The 13,074-nt window shown below is 42.1% G+C and overlaps 1 protein-coding gene across 1 annotated transcript; it reads right to left on the reverse strand.

Annotated features, from left to right (window-relative positions):
- Positions 1–1,456: 1,456 nt before the first annotated feature.
- Positions 1,457–12,603, reverse strand: LOC133523972 (interferon-inducible double-stranded RNA-dependent protein kinase activator A homolog). The gene is made up of 8 exons (XM_061859711.1): positions 12,408–12,603; positions 11,859–12,062; positions 11,407–11,560; positions 10,689–10,806; positions 9,577–9,713; positions 7,245–7,405; positions 3,971–4,102; positions 1,457–3,230 (listed from the first exon to the last, which is right to left on the reverse strand). Exons 1-8 carry the CDS (start codon positions 12,411–12,413, stop codon positions 2,982–2,984), a joined length of 1,161 nt encoding a protein of 386 aa, XP_061715695.1. The 5' UTR covers positions 12,414–12,603; the 3' UTR covers positions 1,457–2,981.
- Between the last annotated feature and the right edge of the window lie 471 nt (positions 12,604–13,074).

The following is a 13,074-nucleotide window of genomic DNA, read 5'->3' on the forward strand; positions in this document are numbered from 1 at the left end:
AAAATTGTGACATTCATAATATGAATACTAGAAATAAACATAAGTTCGCCGTGCCCTTCACTCGGCTCCATAAAATTAAAAAATCATTCATGGGTAATTGTGTGAGATTTTATAATAAACTTCCAAACCATATTACTGAGTTTCCAATTAATAAATTTAAGAATCATGTAAAGCGTAAACTTATTTCTAAAGCTTATTATACCACACAAGACTACATGAATGATAAAACAACGTGGGATTAATTGTGATTCGAAATGATTAATTATTTATTATATTTGAATAATGATGATGAAATGGATATTCCAATGCATGTATTTCCTTTGTTGTTTTTATTATATTTGTTTGACATTTAGAATTTATTCTAGAAACAATCTAGACTAGTATTTTTTATACATTTTTTTTTTTGTATGACTATATTTTGTGAAAGTTTTAGTATTAAATTTGATCTATGAATTATATTCATTAGTATTATATATGGAATAATATTTACAACATCAATAAATTGCTCTGATAATTAGATTAAGATAATTATATGTAATACTGTCTTACTATTCATAAGTGCTTGTTGCTAGGCCTACATGAATAAAGTATATTTGAATTGAATTGAATTGTGGTTATTTAATTGTGGTTGTCGAATAAAAACTTAACTTTTGTGGTAAAAAGCAGTGCGTCTTTCAATTATAAAATGGATTACGACGAAAACTCGTGTCTACGCCTGAAGAAATATCATTGACAACGTAGAACGTAGTGATTATATGCTCTTTGATCATTGATGGCCCAAGAAGTCACTAAAAATTTGCAGCCTTCAAAATCACGACATAAAATAAATAAATGAAATGATGACATGAAAAATATTTATTAAATTTACTTACAATTTTATTTCAAAGTGCTTGGTCGTAGAAAAAGTATTGTATGCAACGTTGTTTAACCGAGTCAAAAAATACTCGTAGCGTCTTTATTAACAATTTTCGGCTTCTCAAAATTGTTACTTACGCCTCTCGCCTTTGACCTCTCTTAAAACAACGGTTGCATAAAATACTATATCACTTTACACAACAAAAATAGTGTGGCATATCCGGTACCGTGTTCTGTAGGGCTAAGATGGTCGGCTCTTTATCATTTGTCACCATGCCTGTCACTTTCTAACAAGTATGTATGCGCGAAAGTGACGGGCATAGTGACAAGTGATAAAAATTGAACCATACTGTTGCCACTGATTAGGGAATAGAAGAAAAAAATGTTTACCACCATTTTTGATACACCTTGATATGCATGACGGTTAAGAATGTATGAATCCGCAACCATAAATACTGAACGCACTAAGCGGTCCGCCGCAACCGCACGCGGCTGGCCGCATAGTGCGTATGGGGCCCAACTGTTTCATTAGCCTAAATTTAAATCTGTACGGGTTGAACTTTAGTGCTAACAGGGCAGATGATAAATAAAACTCAAAATATAGTTAAGCAACATCAAAATTTTATTTTAATTAGAGCAAACAGTGCATTGACAAAATTATATCTTACGGCATTTAAAATAAAACGTACATCTACGCAAATATGAATTCAAAGTGTTCACAATAGTGACAATATTCTACAACAGTTATCCTTGAGATTAATCACAAGAAGTAAAACCAAGACTCACTAAACACAAAAATAAACAACTACGCCCTTCTGGGAGTACAATATTTAGTCGGTCTTGGTTGAACAGAACTCCAATCCTTTACTCTGATAAGTTTTTTCCAACTTGAACAGTGCGACGGTAGGGCAGGTGGACACACCATTCAATTTAAAAGAAACTCGGTGCGCAGAACCCTCGTATGTGCCGAGTGTCCTCCGAGCACGAACGACGATGCTGAACAGGTACTAATGTTACAACCTCTATACTTTGCATTAAAATAATGCCCATTTTCACAGGCAAGGGATCCTAACTCCGCAACCGCTTATACCAGTGATATATTCACTCTGACACAAAGTTCTCAGCTTCCCTGCAAAGTTTTCCGTCATGCGTTCAAAAGAAAACCTCAGTGACTGGTTTAAAATATAACTAAAATATTCGCGATCCTGCCACCACACTCGAGTCATCTGCAGAATCCAACCCTTGCACTTTGTAAAAAGTTCAGTTAAGTTCAAGTAAAGGACCACATCTGGCAGCTCGTTACAAAGCAAAGGCCGGGCGGTTCGTCAACAAGACATTACATTACATTATTAGCTGAGAATTAATTTTCCGTTTAATGCTCAGCATGTTGATTTCATAACACACCAGACTAAACCTAACCAGAAGTAAATCTGTGAAGGTAAAAATATAATAGGCTTTGCCATGATTACTATAATACATTAAAAGCTAACATTTTGTTTTTTTTTTTCATTGATAATAATAACGATCGTTTTAGATATGAATTCAAAAACATGCCTAGAATAATGCTGAATATTAAACTGGAAATATTATAGTCCACACTTTTTTTTACATTTTATACTTATTTTTTATATTTTTTTGTATTTTTTGTATTTTTTTTTTTAGTAATTTCCACGCTGGGAAAATTACACTAATTCTATGCAAAGTATAGCTTGTATTATGTTATATGACCACTCCATACTTTGTTTCATTATGTTTACGGGCTATGCGATTTACCCTCGCACGTTGGCAGTAGTAGTACAAGTGAGAAGTCACTTGCTGAAATAATTTATTTAAAACAAAGAAAGGAATCGAACGCCAGAACAATAAATAAAATCACAAGTAAGATACTGCAAACGTGCCAGTTATAAAGCATAGCCCGAAGCGCTACCGGCAGGCGTGCCATATTCAAATGGGAAGTGGTGATAGGAGTGTCGACTGTGACCTAGCGACAGCGGCCCGGGGCAGGTTCACCGGAGACGCTGGCTGTGGGCCGGTCCCCGGAGACGTTGGCTGAGCCCCGGAGAGGTTGGCCGGTCCCCGGAGACGTTGGCTGGTCCCCGGCCGGTGTCGGGAGGCGCGGCGGCCGCTCACTTCTTGGTCATGATCTTGAGGTACTCGAGCGCGTTCTGCGCGGCGGAGGCCTGCGCGTCCTTGCTGCTGAGCCCGCTGCCGTAGCACACGGCCACGGGCAGCGTGGACAGCTGCACCAGGCACTGGCAGCGCCCCGACATGGACTTCTCCTCGATGTCCACGTACGTCACCTCGAACGACTGCTCCGACGCGATCTCCTGCAGGAACTGCACGAAGTTGAAGTCCTTGTTGTTCAGCGGGGTCACCTGAAAAAAGATTAACTATGTTGAAGATAGATTCTACTTAATGTGTTTTGAGCCGAGCGATTTCTAACTACTAGGTGGTTAAACGACGAATGTTATACATGCATTATTTATTATAACATTTATTTTATTTTATCAACCGGCTTCCAAATATCCAGCAACCGACTATTTGTCTCGGATTTTCATTTTAACCAAAATCTGGAACCTTCGTTACAAACTGTGAAAAGGTAGTTTAGCTAAACACGGCCATACCAACTATGTAGTGAAATATAACTTAAATGTGTAGACAAATTTTACCAATCCGACCAGATCAGCAGTGGCAGCATCGTTCCATTTTTATCACTTGTCACTATGCCCGTCACTTTCGCGCTTACATACTTGTTAGAACGTGACAGAAATGGTGACAAATGATAAAGAGCCGACCATCTTAGCCCTACAGACTACACATAAAAATATACTTTTAACATAGGGGTTTTAAGAAAGGGTACATGAACAATTTAAACACTCGAAATGTTTAACAAATTAACATCAAGTAGTTTACTACTTCCAAGTTTGCTTGAATCCGCTCTAAATTACCCAATTAAAAGCAGAATTTTCGAGAAAAAACTCAAATTCATTGAGTCAGCCTGGAAAGGCAACAAATATAAAGAAAACGAATTTCGTTCGTATATAATAAATCGTTGCAATCATATCACATATACAACAACCAAATCCCATGCATAATAATGAAAAATCTTGCATACCTGCAACTTGGCCAGGTTGGGGCCGACAGACTGTTTGAGATGCTTGTGAAACTGTGACACCTTGTGGCTGTGACTGGTAGTCAGAGTGGAGATTTTACTGTCTTTCAGGTCGGCGTAGCGGGCCGCCACTCCCTAAAACATAACACGATTATAAGCAGCGATTTCACGAGGGAACAAAATGTAATGCGACTATTGGTAGCGAATTTAGAAGAATTGCTAGTGCATTTCTGGTAAAGACAACACACTAGTAAGCAGTTCTGTTTCTGCTATATTTAAAACTAAACAAATTGCGCTTTTTTTAATATTACTAGTAATATTTATGCAAAATTTAAATATATTGAAGTAAGCAAGCAGTTTTAAAATCGACGACATTTGTTGCGATGTCAATACATATTGCAAAACATTGAAAATGCTAATAACTCAATCTCAGATTTTGAAGCGTGACTGAAAAAGGACCTAAAATACATTGTAATTTTAAGAAAATTTTAGTTTTAACGCAATAGTATAATATAATTTAATTAGACCCATAAAGGTCAAAAGGTACTCTGTATATGCGATGTTCGTCATGTCAACTGAGTCAATTCTTTTATTTCTCTGCCAGTCGCAGAACATTTTGTCCCCCAGGGAATTCCGAGCTTAGACCCCAGTGGCCTCTCGCTAGGCCGTCGACCGAAAGATAGTAAAACACCTGGCCAAGTGCTAACCCTTACGGCTGAACGACACAAAGGAGCCACTCGCATCATGGCTGTTAATAAATTTGGAAAAAAATCTTGTTTTGTTAGTTACACTGGGGATTAACACAAACCTTTTTGATCGACAATACTTTAAGCTTTTTGACATTAAGGACAAATTAAGCTTGTTTTATAATTTTATAACTTTTATAAGGTAAAGTTGACATGAAATTATTTGTGCTTAAAGTATTGTTGCCTTTCAAAAAGTAATACATAAGTTTTACCAGAGAATTGTAGTGTTTGTGTCACTGATAAATATAGTTATAGTGCACAATGAAAACCATTTCAATAATTTTGACAACATCTCGTTATTCTTTCACTGATATGTGTTAAATAAGTTAAATATCAAAAAATGGCGCCATCATACGGGGCACAAACAAAAGATGACGGCGCCATCGCTAGAAATGATGTCGCTATACCTTAGGCCTTTGATCTATTACAGTGGTGGGCAAACTTTCTTCATAGGGGACCAGAAAGTTGAATAAATTTCAGAGGGCTAGAATTGTAGCAAAAATGCATTTTAATGATTTTGCGGACCATATAAGTAGTTTTTTATTTTCTTACGAAGGACCGTCTGGACAGATAAAATCCTTTCGCGGGCCTGAGTTGGCTCGCGGGCCGTACATTGTCCACCACTGATCTATTATGCCTAGATGTACACCGAGCTGCAAAATTGCATGGCAATTCATTCATGCAATTTTTCAGCTGGCCATATGTACAACAATGAGTGGTTACCTCCTCATCGGGCTGGAAGGCCTCGGGCGGGTTGTCCTGCAGCGCCTGCCACATCTTGTAGGCGGCCTGGCGCTTGGCGAGCTTCTTGGACTTGTACAACAATGAGTGGTTACCTCCTCATCGGGCTGGAAGGCCTCGGGCGGGTTGTCCTGCAGCGCCTGCCACATCTTGTAGGCGGCCTGGCGCTTGGCGAGCTTCTTGGACTTGTACAACAATGAGTGGTTACCTCCTCATCGGGCTGGAAGGCCTCGGGCGGGTTGTCCTGCAGCGCCTGCCACATCTTGTAGGCGGCCTGGCGCTTGGCGAGCTTCTTGGACTTGTACAACAATGAGTGGTTACCTCCTCATCGGGCTGGAAGGCCTCGGGCGGGTTGTCCTGCAGCGCCTGCCACATCTTGTAGGCGGCCTGGCGCTTGGCGAGCTTCTTGGACTTGTACAACAATGAGTGGTTACCTCCTCATCGGGCTGGAAGGCCTCGGGCGGGTTGTCCTGCAGCGCCTGCCACATCTTGTAGGCGGCCTGGCGCTTGGCGAGCTTCTTGGACTTGTACAACAATGAGTGGTTACCTCCTCATCGGGCTGGAAGGCCTCGGGCGGGTTGTCCTGCAGCGCCTGCCACATCTTGTAGGCGGCCTGGCGCTTGGCGAGCTTCTTGGACTTGTACAACAATGAGTGGTTACCTCCTCATCGGGCTGGAAGGCCTCGGGCGGGTTGTCCTGCAGCGCCTGCCACATCTTGTAGGCGGCCTGGCGCTTGGCGAGCTTCTTGGACTTGTACAACAATGAGTGGTTACCTCCTCATCGGGCTGGAAGGCCTCGGGCGGGTTGTCCTGCAGCGCCTGCCACATCTTGTAGGCGGCCTGGCGCTTGGCGAGCTTCTTGGACTTGTACAACAATGAGTGGTTACCTCCTCATCGGGCTGGAAGGCCTCGGGCGGGTTGTCCTGCAGCGCCTGCCACATCTTGTAGGCGGCCTGGCGCTTGGCGAGCTTCTTGGACTTGTACAACAATGAGTGGTTACCTCCTCATCGGGCTGGAAGGCCTCGGGCGGGTTGTCCTGCAGCGCCTGCCACATCTTGTAGGCGGCCTGGCGCTTGGCGAGCTTCTTGGACTTGTACAACAATGAGTGGTTACCTCCTCATCGGGCTGGAAGGCCTCGGGCGGGTTGTCCTGCAGCGCCTGCCACATCTTGTAGGCGGCCTGGCGCTTGGCGAGCTTCTTGGACTTGTACAACAATGAGTGGTTACCTCCTCATCGGGCTGGAAGGCCTCGGGCGGGTTGTCCTGCAGCGCCTGCCACATCTTGTAGGCGGCCTGGCGCTTGGCGAGCTTCTTGGACTTGTACAACAATGAGTGGTTACCTCCTCATCGGGCTGGAAGGCCTCGGGCGGGTTGTCCTGCAGCGCCTGCCACATCTTGTAGGCGGCCTGGCGCTTGGCGAGCTTCTTGGACTTGTACAACAATGAGTGGTTACCTCCTCATCGGGCTGGAAGGCCTCGGGCGGGTTGTCCTGCAGCGCCTGCCACATCTTGTAGGCGGCCTGGCGCTTGGCGAGCTTCTTGGACTTGTACAACAATGAGTGGTTACCTCCTCATCGGGCTGGAAGGCCTCGGGCGGGTTGTCCTGCAGCGCCTGCCACATCTTGTAGGCGGCCTGGCGCTTGGCGAGCTTCTTGGACTTGTACAACAATGAGTGGTTACCTCCTCATCGGGCTGGAAGGCCTCGGGCGGGTTGTCCTGCAGCGCCTGCCACATCTTGTAGGCGGCCTGGCGCTTGGCGAGCTTCTTGGACTTGTACAACAATGAGTGGTTACCTCCTCATCGGGCTGGAAGGCCTCGGGCGGGTTGTCCTGCAGCGCCTGCCACATCTTGTAGGCGGCCTGGCGCTTGGCGAGCTTCTTGGACTTGCCCGTGCCCACCTCGCGGCGCTTCAGCAGCGTGCAGATGATCGTGAACTGCCGCTCGTGCGGGAGCCCTGTGTACCAATTGTAAACAGTTCAGCTAAATATCAAACTAGAAAAAACTATACATGTGAAAATAGATCTATCAGTTTTTCAGGGTTACAAGCCAAAGGACCCCGCAGCAAACAGGCAAAAACTGGTTTCAGTCAAATCTTAAGGCTTGGCCAAACACATGGGTGTGACGCAGCTTTAAATATATGCTAACAAGCTAGCGACGTCAAACTGCGTCCCGCCGGCACCGCGGCCCCGGGGGCGCGCGGGCGCATCACTCGGAGTATGGAAGGTAGAGGTCAGGAATGTAATCTCCATGTACCAAAAAGTGTCCGTCAAATAACCTTAAATAGGTAGCGCTACAATACCTACAATGAAAAAAAACATATCACAGATAGCGCACTTTACTCCGTCAATAACGCTTAGGTTCTTAGCTACTCTAGCGTTATTCTGGAGGGTTTTGGAACTATTATTTATAGCTGACAACTGGACACCATAAGAGATTTCACTCCTTTTAATTCCACACTCCATTATCAGTATTTTGCTTATTTTAATTCATGTGTTTATTGTAATAAAGTAGTTATAGGAAAAAAATATTATGATCTTAATTTTTTTTTGTTACGTTAGCATCGCATATTATCAGTTATATATGTTCCGAACGACGTGCAAAGAGCAAAGAGAAGGATTTACGTTCAACAGCATACAGGTTTTGTTTGTTACAAGTATATATTTTGTATAGAAATAATTTGGAGATTATCTCCATTATACTAAAATTTCGTGAATTTTGACTGAAACCACTTTATCAAAATCAAACTAAATTTAAAAAAAAATAGGCTTGTAGTGTAGGACCAAGCTAAGTCTGCATGGCATTTGTAATGACAGTGGTATTGTCATCAATCATTATTTATGAGAACACCCATAATTATCTCATAAAAACCGGCCAATTGCGAGTGGGACCCGCGCACTAAGGGTTCCCGTACCATTGCGCAAAAAACAGCCAAAAAAAAACACGTTTCTTGTATGGGAATATTTCTGTAGACCTAGTGAAAAAGGGCTCGTCTCGCGCAGCTTAGGTATAAAAGGGCATAAATATTGCGTGGGACAACACACCCTTTCACACCTACGCTACCCAAGACTTGTACCCTAATTCACTAGGGCTAAAGATTTAAATATTTATTTTATAATATTCTTAGTATTTGTTGTGGTACGGCAACATAAATATATCATGGTTCATGAGATACAGCCTGGTGAAAGACAGACAGACGGACAGTGGAGTCTAAGTAATAGGGTCCCGTTTTTACCCTTTGGGTACGGAACCCTAAGGGCAAAAAATGTATTCTCTAACCCCCATATTCATAAACGTGTACTAAAGTTACGATGCCGCTGATCATCGTTTGTCCCTGTCCATCATACCAATACGTCGGAAAGGGACAAACGATGATCAGCGGCATCGTAACTTTAGTACACGTATATGAATAAGGGGGTAAATGAATCAAAAATTAAAAAAAAAAAACATTTTTTTACATAACTGTGGAATGGTCATTTGTTTATAAGGGCCATTTGCGGGTTCCAAAGCTAACTAAATCAGAGTTAACCCTTTATAAACGGTTAACTCGCAAGTTAGTTGTCCTAACCTTGGAACGCGCAAGTGACCCCGTTCCATCATAATATGCTAACTTAAACTATGCAAAACTAGTCTAGTGTAAAATACATTTCGGATAATTGACTGCTTATTTATAATGATAAGCAGTCAATTATCCGAAATGTATTTTACACTAGACTAGTTTCAACCTTTGACCGCCAAGGACGTCAAATGACGCGTGCGGCTACAACCGACTATTAACCTTCATGCATTCTGACACGGTTCACAATGACGCGCTGCGCACGATACGCTTGGCGTTCAAAGATTTAGATTTATTTCTTTCATAATATTAATATTATCTATATGAATTTACATTATGATCATCAACTATTTATTACATACAGTCAAGTGTAAAAATAAGGGTGTACACATCTTACTCAAAAATATGTCCCATAGCATCTTATTCCAGTGTAATAACAGCGTAGTACCATATTTATGAGACGATTCCTTCGATACATATTTTTGCACTTGACTGTAGAATGTCAAGACAGAAAAACATCATCAAATATCTATAGCAAAATAAAGGGTTAACGACATCCGAGTGGCACTCACGTCTATTGACATTGTCGTCGTTCTCAGCATGGTAGGAAGGCGGCGGCCAGAAGCGAGACATGCAGAGCTCCTGCAGCCAGCCCACCGGGTTGCCCATCAGCTTGTCTTCAAACGACGACACCACCGCTCCGCCGGTACTGTGAGAAGGAGGACCAATCAGTACTTGTGCATAGCAGAATAAGGGAGTATTACTGCAATGTTCTGCCACCAGACTGCAGCCCTAGCGGCACCTTTCGTAAACCATAGAGTAACGTATACATACGACGACCAGTTTGGCCTAGTGGGTAGTGAACCTGCCTACGAAGCTGATGGTCCCGGGTTCAAATCCTGGTAAGGGCATTTATTGTGCGATGAGCATGGATATTTGTTCCTGAGTCATGGGTTCCGGAGTCTATGTATTTAAGTATTTATAAATATTTATATATTATATATATTGTTGTCTAAGTACCCTCAACACAAGCCTTATTACTGTGGGATAGTCAATTTGTGTAATAATGTCCTATAATATAAAAAAAACATACTGTGTCTTTTGACAAGTTTTTTGACAAGTATACACAGATAATAAAAAAATGACACAAAGAGCCTACCAGGAAACGCGAAAATCTGCTTCTTCATCACTCGAATATGCAAGTGCTCTCACTTAAGTTAGATAACAAAATTTCGATTTTCTTGTAAATGTCAATGAATCTTTCACCATCATATTTAAGTAAAACGCTTTATTTGTTATTTTACTTTTCGATAAAGACAAATTTGATTAGGTATCTACAATCATGGAAACCCTACAACACTTAATTAACAAAGATAAAACCTCTTTAACCCTTATGACAGAACTTAGATTATGAAGAAAACATCTCACTCTATTGACATTCAATTCGTCACTTGTTACGAATAAAACAACAGATGTCATAAATAAATTGAACAGTTGAAAATAACTTAATCTCACAAATACTGGTACGAAACAGTTGCTTACAACTTACTAAATGCTCAGGCTTGATCCTGCTCGTCTCCTGAATCACCTGTATACCATTAAATTTAAAGCTAATTTAAAACAATAGCGTTACGTAACCAACACTTTCCTGGAATACAAGAAAAGTTCTACAAGAAATACTTACGTCTCGGGCACAGTTCCATTAGCTGGTGGGTCAGCCGGGGCAGCACCAGTCAGCTTGTCAAGCAGAGCCTTAGCTGCAGAGTGCTTGGCCTCCTTCTTTGAACGTCCAGTGCCCATAGCTATTTGCAAAAAAAAAATGATATAGCACAAAGAACTGCGAAAAGAAAACTTGCCATATTTAGGAACTCAATGTTATAAGACTTCTGAGTTTGTAGGCAATTTTTTGGTCATCTTCAAAATTGACAAATATTGAAGCTAGAGGACTGTCTAGTCCTTAATTTTTTTGCGAATTTTTTTTTTTAGTTTTGTTATGAAAGAAGTTTTTGAGGTATTGCAAAGTTTTTATCAGAGGAATGTGGAATAGGCCGGTCCACACTGAGCAAGCGTACGCGCGAGGCAATTTCCTCACGCACAAAACGGCCAATATAGACATGCCCCGGCCGAGGCGGCATGCTTGGGCGAGGAAAACGCGCACGCCGCCTCGACCAAGGTACGTCTACACTGGCCGTATTGTCCGTGGGGAAATTGCCTAGCGCGTATGCTCGCTCTGTGTGGACCCGCCTAATCATTAGTTAGTTCTATACAAATTTCAGAAGGTACCAGGCAATCAAGTAAAGGTAAAAGTATAAAGAATTAACTATAAGCCTACTTTTGCTACCAATATACAATATCAGATACTCTCATATTTTCAGTGAAAATAGTCAGAGACTTTTACTTACCAACAAGATCAGCGACAGTCACTCGATAACGGAATGTAGGTTCATGGATCATGCCTTCGATCTGCACCAGTTCATACTTAGGCACGGTTCCTCGGCGAGCCAACAGCTCTTGGAGAACCGAGACCGGAGTCTTCATAGGGAGAGATTCCATTTCCTATTAGAAAAGTATAAATAATAAAATATAATATGAAAGATTGCTACTGATTTGACCATAATAGTATGCTGAGTTTGCACCATGGTTGTGTCCTGTAAGTCAACCATATCAGCAGCACAATATTTTTTAACCTTATTCCATTTGAGATGACAAGTCTTAGTGTCTATTACTGTTGTCTGGTTCAACAAAAGATGTTAATGATATACTAAGGCTACCTGCATTTTAATGATGAAGTGGTACTTGTACAATGACTGTAAAAAACGATACATAATCATAAGAGGGTAGGGTAGGTACTTACTCTCTTAGCAGCCTCGTCTAACGGCAGCCTCTCTAAGTTGTTAGGCGGTTTAGGGCGGTTGTTGTAGCGGCGGCGCGGCCCGTGCTGGGCGTGCTCGCCGTCCGGGCCCGCTCCGTGCACGGGCATCCCGTGCACGACTCCCGGCACTCCGCTGTGCACCACGCCGACCGCTCCCGGGTGCGGGTGAACTACGCCTCCCTCCATCTGCATCGACCGGATCATTACAAATACCGATCACACAACTAATAAGAACATGCACTAGACAATTTCTAACACTGAAACACCCTAAATACGATCACTTCGTGGCAAAATTACGTTTGTGACATGTGACACGAACGGCGGCCATTACAGTAGATCAAGATGGCTCCATAATGGCATGCCGGACGGCGGACAGCCGGTATATTAATAACCCTAAAATTATTAAAATGTTATCGCTTATGAATACTAAAATGTACGTTAAAATGAAATATGATTATTACATGATGGTAAATGATGAAAGAATACTTTCAAGAGAAGATAAAAGAAATAGGTTAAGATGACATCGCGTACCTTCATATTATGCTGGTGCTATTAGAAGAAGAAATGATGGGACGGCGTTAATATTAATAAACTAATGAAAGCCGGTGAATACTGACCATAAAATAAGGAATAACGAATAACTTCAACGAACGGCCAAACGCTTTTGATGAGGTCTCTCTGCGCAGAGGCGCACACCGAACACCGACCCCGCGCACAGATTATCTATAAATACATAGAATAGCAAAAGATACATCAATCAAATTAAGGCCTGTCCAGACGGGAAGATCAAATCGACCGATTTGATCAATAAGAAATTGGCATCAATCTCCAATTAAATCACTAATTTTAGATTTAAAATGCCCCCAAACGTGAATACTAGCAAAAATACACGCAGTCACAAATTGATATTCTTGTGTCCGCACCGAGGCCGCCCTCTTGTCTGAGAGCCTACCGCGAACCACGCTCGACGTATTGTTTCTCTGTCGCACTTGTAAATTCGTGCGTAAGTGTGATAGGGAGGCAACACGTCGAACGTGGTTCGCGGTAGGCCCTCTGGGCTATACTGTGCACGTTGGCCGACCGGTGGGACTCACCGTGGCTGAAGCACTGGGTGCAGCTACATGCCCCTTTATGTAGGAATTTGTATTAATATCTTGTCATACTAACCCTAGATTTAAGTATTTGTATGTTACTAACA

This window comes from Cydia pomonella, chromosome 13 (genome assembly GCF_033807575.1).
Source record: "Cydia pomonella isolate Wapato2018A chromosome 13, ilCydPomo1, whole genome shotgun sequence".
Taxonomy (NCBI): Eukaryota; Metazoa; Arthropoda; class Insecta; order Lepidoptera; family Tortricidae; genus Cydia; species Cydia pomonella.